Raw genomic sequence first — 8,978 nt, forward strand, 5'->3', positions numbered from 1 at the left:
ATATTAAAGTGTTGAGCTTAGCCACTATGCACATTGTAATTTACTCATTGTGGCTGTCCAGTCTATGACGCATTCTGGCATTTTGTAAGCTGCTCTGACTAGCAACATATAGAGTCATTAAATGTGTTAACATTGGTTAATAAATGTATTTGAAAAGGCAACAGCACCTTCTAGTTTTTTTGTCTTTGTTACTTTGACCCTTCCTAAATTAACACAGATTACACACATTGTCATAAAAGATTTTTGTAGTATTGTGGTTGGCTACTTTACTCAGGAAAAGGATGACATCTCATAAATGTGACAAGTTAGCTTGTTCAACATAGTGTCAATTGATTGCTGTCAGCTGTTTTCCAGAGTCCTATCTAAGACATTAATACAAGAATGGGGACCCCAAAAAATAACACCCCCCAAATAACACTTTTAAAATGATGCTGAGATAGAAGCTCCACTTAAAATGCTAAGAAAGGCTCAGACAAACTAAGTCACGAGGGCCTTCATTTTAGCTTCTCCTATATTCATGCTTTTATCAAAGAAATTATCACAGGCAGAATCATGTTTCTTCTTATCTCCCTGATCCAGCTATCTAAAGACATGACTTCTTCATCTGTTTATCAAAATGGAATATACAGTAGTACCTCTAGATACGAGCTGCTCCACATGCGAGTATTTCAAGATACGAGCCACAAGGGGAGAGAAATTTCTGTTCCAGTCCCGAGCTCAAATTCGGGATACGAGCCGAGCGTCCACTAGGTGGCGCAAGAATCCTTGCTTTTGGATATCTCGGAGGGGAAAAACAAAGTCTAAAGCGATTTGTTCCAGATACGAGTTGCTCGACATACAAGCTCCCTTCTGGAACGAATTATGCTCGTATCTAGGGGTACTACTGTATATACATCTTGTGTCATCAAAACAAACATAAATTAGCTGGCATGGTAGAGATTAGAAAGCCATGGTGGCACAGTGGTTTAAATACAGTACTGCAGGCTACTTCTGCTGACTGCCGGCTGACTGCAGATTGGTAGATCGAATAGCTGCTTATCTCCCACCCCGCCCACTTGCAAAAACGATTGAAAATTATCTAACAGGAAGTGAAAAGTATCTCCTTCTGTAGTCAGGGCTAAACTGGGGGTTGCTTTAGTCCAATCTCACACTGGGAAAGAGAGACTGGAGTCCAGATCGCTTTAATACTTGGTGAAAGAATTCAGGTTTCATTCAGCGTGATAACTGGAAAGGGAGGTGAGGTTTCTGTACACACACGTTGTGTCTCTTTTTTCATTCTGCTTTGGGCAGAAACCCTTCTCCCTTCTGTCCTCTTTCTCTCTCTCACACACACATACACACAGCAGAGTCTGGCACTGGGGTCATGCATAGAGAGCGCAGGAAGAGCAGCTTCTCCCGTCCTTCCCAGAAAGCGTCTCTGCTGATCGGCTGGGGGATTGGCATTCCCCAAAAGCCTTTTATTGCAGCTGTTTGCCCTTTGAGGCTGCCTGCTTTCCTTCTCCACCTCGGGGTGCTACCCCCCACCCCCACTGCTCCTCCATGTTGGTGTCATCAGAGGCTGATCAGAACACACTAACTTCCACCCCAGGCACTGGAAATTAAGCCTTACATTTTCTCCATTGAGGCTGCCATTTCCAGCGCTAACTTCATTATCTCCTCTTCCGTTCTTCCTTTCTGATTGGCGGTTGGATCAATCGCCTGGAATGCTGCTATGGCTTCGCCCCTGGCAGGCGGGCAGAAGTGGCAGCTCTCCATGGGTCCTCTGAAGCGCAATCTTCTATTTGGTGACCTCTTGGACTCATTGCTTACAGAGGCCATTGACAAAAAGAAAGTACCAAAACGCAACAGTCCTTTCGGCATTCCAATCGCCAACAAAATCAAGGGTTCACGTTCCAGAGGAACTCAGGTCAGTATAATTCCCGCTTTCACTCCCAATCAGGCAGGAACCCCAGGGACAGAGGGTCTGGTTATCAGAAGGGCTCTTCCTCCTCGAGAGCCTCTAAAAGGTCCAGGTGGTAATTGCCATTCTATTCCCATTTGGGGGCGCTTGGCCTGGTTTGCTTCCAGCTGGCGCCGTTCCAGTAAGAACACCTGGGTTATCTCCACTGTTGAATGGGGGCTTCAACTGGAGTTTATCTCCTTGCCTCCTAAGCATTTCATCTCTTGCCCATCTAGATCTTCCTCCTTCTGTCTCCGCATGGAAGAAGCGATCCAACATCTGACTATTAGGGCCATCCAGCCAGTTCCCTCCTCTCAAAGAGGCCTAGGCTTCTATTCCATCCTCTTCATGGTCCCTAAGATCTCTGGAGGTTGGAGCCATCTTGGACCTTAAAAGATTAAACCAGTACATAAAGTATAGAAAATTCAAGATGCATTCCTTGTCATCCATCCTAGCTTCCATCCATCCCGAGGACTTCATGTCCTCCTTGGACCTTACAGAGGCTTATCTCCACATCCCTATCATAAAGGGCCACAGACAATTCCTCCGCTTTGCCTTCCAGGGCAGGCACTATCAATATAGAGCTATGCCCTTTGGCCTGTCCTCAGCTCCTCGAGTCTTTACCAAGCTCTTGGGTACCTTGGCGGCCCACATTTGGGCTACTGCCATTCATATATTGTGCTATTTGGATGAGGGCACCTGTTCAGACCTCCAGTTTTCCATGTTTATCCTATAGGAACATGGTTTCTCCATCAATACCAAAAAAAGTCAGCTTCATCCTTCCACATCCCTTAAACACCTGGGGGCATAGATTCCCGTCTGTCCCAGGTTTTCCTTTCTACCGAAAGGAAGGTCAGCATCAAAGAACTTATCTCTCAAATTAGGTTCCAAAGAAAGACCACCATCGTTACCCTGTCTTCCCTACTGGGAAAGATGGCGTCTTGTATTGGTATTATTCTATTCCATGAGCTCGTCTCCACGCCAGGGAGTTCCAATGGCTTCTGTTGCCATTCCAGAGATCAGGAGACAGCAATTCCGCATGCCTCATTTCCGTTCCTCCCACTGCTGCCCAGCTGTCACCTTTTAAAACAGCCTGGGGGCTTCTTGGAGGCCTCCCAATGCCGAACCCGGAAGTTCGGGTTTGGCGTTCAGGTTCAGGAGGCCTCCGAGAAGCCCCCCGGCTGTTTTAAAAGGTGACAGCCGGGCGGCAGGGCTTCCCAGCAGCCTCCCGAATGCCGAACCCGGAAGTTCGGCAAACGTTCGGGGTTCGGGAGGCTGTTGGGAAGCCCCGCAGCCCGGCTGTCACCTTTTAAATCAGCCGGGGGGCTTCCCAACAGCCTCCTGAACCCGAACGCCAAACCCTCCACGCACTTCGCCCTGAATGCCTCCTGGCTCAAGCCGGCGGCGGCAGACCGCCTTTGGGTTTTCGGCTCGGGGGGGAGCAGGAGGACCTTCCTAACTCCCTCCCCCCCGAGCCGAAAACCCAAAGGTGGTCTGCTGCCGCCCGCTTGAGCCAGGAGGCCGGCAGGGTGAAGTGCATAGAGGAATGGTAAGCTGAAACCGCCGGCGTTTGAGCTTCCCATTCCTCCACGCCCTGCCTGTCATCCTGGCTCAAGCGGGCGGCGGCAGACCGCCTTTGGGTTTTTGGCTGGGGGGGGGACCTTCCTGACTGCATGGCATCCTGCATGCAGGATGACATGCATGGCAAAGGGGCGGGGAGGATCGGGAGGCTCAAGCCTCCTTCGGTGATGGCGGCCGGTTTCTGATTTTTGGGCTTGCACGCAATAATCGCTTTTCCATTGATTCCTATGGGAAACAATGTTTCGTCTTACGAACGTTTCACCTTACGAACCTCCTCCCAGCACCAATTAAGTTCATAAGACGAGGTATTACTGTACTTGTTTGTCTAGCCTGCCAGGTGTGGCCTTCCATGTAATTGATGACTTGTACCACTAGAGGGTGCTCTGGTATTTTACAAACTAACCTCCAGATCCTGGCTTGAAAGAGCTTTCTTTAGGGCCGCCTTCAAACCTAACTTGTTCAAGCAGATATGCTCAGATCAGGACTTTGAAATAGCACAGCCATATATCAACCAAAATGTTTGTTAAATGGTACATACATGACTTGTGCCAGCTGAGTGAAGAGTTCCCCTTGTTTTGTCTAGATCAGGGGTAGGCAAAGTTGGCTCTTTCATGACATGTGGACTTCAAATCCCAGAATTCCTGAGCTAGCATGATTGGCTCAGGAATTCTGGGAGTTGAAGTCCACATGTCATAAAAGAGCCAACTTTGTCTAACCCTGGTCTAGATGGACAACAAAGACTGTATTTGTATGCCATTTAGCCCATCAGTCCGCAGAGTAGAATAGAATAGAATAGAATAGAATAGAATAGAAGTCTCTTTCCGCAAGAGGAACTGGGAGGGAAGGAAAGCATCTTTCCCCAAAAATGTAATTGATGACAGAAATGTAATTGATGACTTAGACCACTAGAAGGTGCTTTGGTATTTTGCAAACTAACCTCCAGATTCTGGCTTTCTTTAGGGCTTTCTTTAGGGCTGCCTTCAAACCTAACTTGTTCAAGCAGAGATGCTAGATCAGGACTTTGAAATAGCACAGCCATATATCAACCAAAATGTTTGTTAAATGGTACATACATGACTTGTGCCAGCTGAGTGAAGAGTTTAGTAGAGTATAAAGCACATGGTCAGGGGTTGTCTGTGCCCTCCACTGTAAGACTTCTGAGAGGAATAAGAACTGGTGGGGAAAACAAGATAAACATTAAGAAAGAGAGGAATGTAAGAAACACAATTGCTTCTTTAAACATTTTTAGACCTAGAAAAAGCTCTCTTTTTGCTGAACTGCGAACTGCTACCAGTTTGACAGATTCATAGATATTACTATGAAGAAAAGAAATTTAAGGATGTTGACAGTAAAAATCTGAAAATACTTAAAAATTAGTAACATAGACCTTTTTTTTTTCAATTTGTCAACACAGAATTCAATTAATCCATTCTTGTTGTAAATAGACTGAAATTATCAGCAACTTAGTAGAACTGCATGTATGCACTGATGTGATCTGGAACAACATTCAATTAAAGGTAAAGGTTAAGATTACCCCTGTCCAGGATGTGTCTGACTCTAGGGGGCAGCGGTCATCTCTCTTTCTTAGCCTAGGGAGTCAGCATTGTCCAAAGACATTTCTGTGAACATGTGGCCATCATGACTGAATGCTGAGGCATACGGAAAGCTATTACTGGTTTTTGCATCACTCTAAAGCTGTCCATTCCTTCTCTTTCTGTTGTCTTAACTGAACCAGTAAGAAGAAATACTGAAGGAAGGAATGGAGGCTGTCATTCACTGAGGTTGTTTACTTTCACTTCACCCATCAATTTCTCTCAACACAACACAACACAAGTGAGGAAACCCAGCCACTGAGGAAAAAAGAGGCCCTCTTTTTCTTCTCTAAAACACTGCCAGAAGGGGGGACATATATTGCTACACCTTAACAGATATTTTAAAAAATGTAAATTGGGCAGTGAAAAAGTCACGCACTTCAACCCAAAACGAATGAAGGACATCAAGTTCTAACACTTGAAGGCCATTAAGAAGGGAATGTAATACACTGAACTGTATTCTACTAATCCCATTTATTCAAATTGCCAATGGGCATGAAGGCAACTGGAGTTAATGGACAAAGGGGAATAAAATTTGTACAAAAATAAATATTATGGGTCTTCTCCGGGTCCCGGAGTGGGTGTTCTCTGGGTCCCGTCAACTAAACAATGTCGCTTGGTGGGACTTAGGGGAAGAGCCTTCTCTGTGGCGGCCCCGGCCCTCTGGAACCAACTCCCCCCAGAGATTAGAATTGCCCCCACCCTCCTTGCCTTTCATAAGCTGCTTAAAACCCACCTCTGCCGCCAGGCATGGGGGAATTGAGATATTCTTTCCTCCTAGGCCTTTACAATTTTATGCATGGTATGTTTGTATGTATGTTTGGTTTTTATAATAATGGGTTTTTAACTGTTTTTAGTATTGGATTATTGTTATATACTGTTTTATTACTGTTGTTAGCCGCCCCGAGTCTGCGGAGAGGGGCGGCATACAAATCCAATAAATAAATAAATAATAAAAATAAATAAATTATAAAAAGTAAGGTAAAATCAAAGGTTTCTCCTGTCCACTTATGTATGACTCTAGGGGGCAGGGGTCATTTCCATTTCCTAACTGAGGAAGCCAGCATTGTCCAAAGATACTTCCCTGGTCATGTGGCCAGTCTGTCAAACCTGCATAGAACTCTGTTACCTTCCCACCAAAGTGATACCTACCTATTTCCAATTGATTTTCATCTATTTTTTTCTCTGAATGTTTTACTAGGGGTTGTTTTATTTACATTGCCTTAATTTGTCCTTAAGCAGCCTTGAATATTATTTTAGACAACTTATACAGCTATCCATGTTACAATTTTACCAACATTGGGAAGCAAACAATGTTAAAACTACAAATAAAAAGCAGAAAATGCTTTAGGAGCTGCTGAGGAAAACAGTCAAACCCCCCCCCCCAAAGCACACACCTTATGGCTCTCATTACCTCAGCTATTAACTGTAACTTACTAATAAGATGATGTAACTGTGAGACGCTGTCTGGAAAATGGCCCAAAGCTGTGTTAATTGTGTCCTGCCCCTTTAAGCCTCCTCCCAGCCAGCACAGCCGCTGCTATAATAGCTGCGCTGACAGCTCATTGCTGTTTTTGTGTGGGAAGAATATGTTAGCAGTGGGCAGTGAATATTAGCCTTCAAATGCTTATATGGGGCTTTCCTATGCTTTGGAACTTTCTGAATACTTAGGCTTTTAGGTAACAGCGAGCAACCTTGGCATATCATGTCTTTCCGTTCCACTCTGATGATTATAAGTGTAGGAACAATACCTGCAGGACTCTGCTCATCCACTGAAAGCTGTCTTCTTCTGTAGAATCCGGTCTCTGCTCAGCCACAATGACTATGCGTTCATCATGAAGGACACTCACTGAAAATACTGCTATCCTGTGGGATATGCAAACCAAGACATTTGCAGTTGGATAAAAAGACTAAGAGCAGAGCAATTCCCTTTCATGATTTTTGTGTGATTCAGTTCTCATTAGTTATGCAACAGAGAAGATTGGAGCCCAGGTTCTTTATTTCCTCTGCTCTGAACACCTACAGAAGTTTAAAATAAAGCACTAACTGGAACAGCTATTATAAAAAGCAAGCTTATGTTGGCTCTCCATAGAGTAAGGCACCATCATTGCAAACAGAATTTCCCTCCATAAACATTCAGATAATATTTACTAACGTAGGCAAAGAAAACAAGGATAACAAAGTCATTCCCGCCTGTGTTTTTATTTAGATAAATGGAAACATGCAAATTTCTTTCCATTTGCAGCATTCCAGCTTCAAAGTTCCTAAAGAGGTTTGCCGGATATCCATTTTGATGCCAGATTAAACTCTCTTTCCCAGAGGTTTAAGCTGGTTCTATTTCCAATTGATCTTCATCTATTTTTTTCTCTGAATGTTTTACTAGGGGTTGTTTTATTTTCATTGCCTTAATTTGTCCTTAAGCAGCCTTGAATATTATTGTAGACAACTTATACAGCTATCCATGTTACAATTTTACCAACATTGGGAAGCAAACAATGTTAAAACTACAAATAAAAAGCAGAAAATGCATTAGGAGCTGCTGAGGAAAACAGTCAACCCCTCCCCCCACCCGTTACGGCTCCCATTACTTTAGGTATTAACTGTAACTTACTGATAATATGACATACTGTAAGAGGAGAGGCTGCTTAGAAAATGGCCCAAAGCTGTGTTAATTGTGTCCTGCCCCTTTAAGCCTCCTCCTAGCCAGTGCTATAATAGCTGCGCTGACAGCGAGCTGAGTCTCATTGCTGTTTTCTGTCGGAAGAGGGGAAGAATATGTTAGAAGTGGGCAGTGAATATTAGCCTTCGAATGCTTATATGGGGCTTCGTGTTACTGGGTTGGCTTTCGTATGCTTTGGAACTTTCTGACTATAATCCGTGATCAAGGAGTGGCAAAGGGTGGGATATTCAACAACTAAGACCGTGCAAACAAAGGGGGCTTAAACTTCAGGAGTTAATTAAATGTTTTATGGAAAGAAAACAAACCAGGGCTGAAAGGGAGGCGCTAGGCTCTCATTTAGCAGGAATTAGGCAGCTTCTGCCTGCAGAATCCAGACTTCATACAGAGCCTACAACAAACAGACATGGAAAAGGTAGAAGGAATAGATTCTACTACTACTTTAGTAGAGAGGCTAATTTTAGTAAAGGCTACTACTTTGGGAGATACAAACTTAGTTAAAACTGAAAGAAGCCAATATAATATACAGAAGTAAAGAAAACAAACACACAATTCCACTCACTAGATACATATACTTAGTATTAGGTCACTTGATAGTGATAGTCAACAATATGGTTGACAAAATATGTATTTTATATAAGAAATAAATATATGTATGTAGTGAAAGAAAATATTAATTGATGACAAGCAAATAACTATGTGCATATATTGAACACCCCTGAAACTAAACGCTTTAAATACTCTATAAGTTTATAAGCTGATTTGTCTGTCTACTTCCTTTCATTTTTCTTTCTTTTTCTTTGTATGTTTTGTTTGTTTAGATTGTTTTTTATATATAGAAACATAATAAAGATTATTTTATTTAAATAAAAAATAAAAAAAATTCTAACTTGCTTTTGGATCATGGTTTCAATCTAAAAAGTTATCTTAATATTTATATAAGCTACGTTGGATCTCAGTTTGGGATATTTAAAAGTGTAAAAATACACGATCAAATATAGTTTGTGCTTTGGATGCCCCTATTTGACAAAGGAAAGAAATAACCCCTATCGATACTTAGTTTCAACTGATTTCCTGATAATTCTTCAGCTCTTTTCTACTTTCAATGAGAAATTTGACTCACATTTTATTTAATAGCTTGCCAAATTATATAAAACTATGCTGCTTTAGTTTATAGTACTGTGAAATA

The 8,978-nt window shown here is 42.8% G+C and overlaps 1 protein-coding gene across 1 annotated transcript; it reads right to left on the bottom strand.

Moving 5' to 3' along the window:
- Positions 1-2,069: 2,069 nt before the first annotated feature.
- On the bottom strand, positions 2,070-7,754 carry LOC139153216 (disco-interacting protein 2 homolog C-like). Its single transcript, XM_070726859.1, has 4 exons — positions 7,724-7,754; positions 6,864-6,978; positions 4,594-4,693; positions 2,070-2,327 (listed from the first exon to the last, which is right to left on the bottom strand). The coding sequence occupies exons 1-4, from the start codon at positions 7,735-7,737 to the stop codon at positions 2,272-2,274; spliced, it is 285 nt and encodes a 94-aa protein (XP_070582960.1). The 5' UTR covers positions 7,738-7,754; the 3' UTR covers positions 2,070-2,271.
- Positions 7,755-8,978: the final 1,224 nt, after the last annotated feature.

Source organism: Erythrolamprus reginae, chromosome Z, assembly GCF_031021105.1.
Source record: "Erythrolamprus reginae isolate rEryReg1 chromosome Z, rEryReg1.hap1, whole genome shotgun sequence".
In the NCBI taxonomy this organism is placed as follows: domain Eukaryota; kingdom Metazoa; phylum Chordata; class Lepidosauria; order Squamata; family Dipsadidae; genus Erythrolamprus; species Erythrolamprus reginae.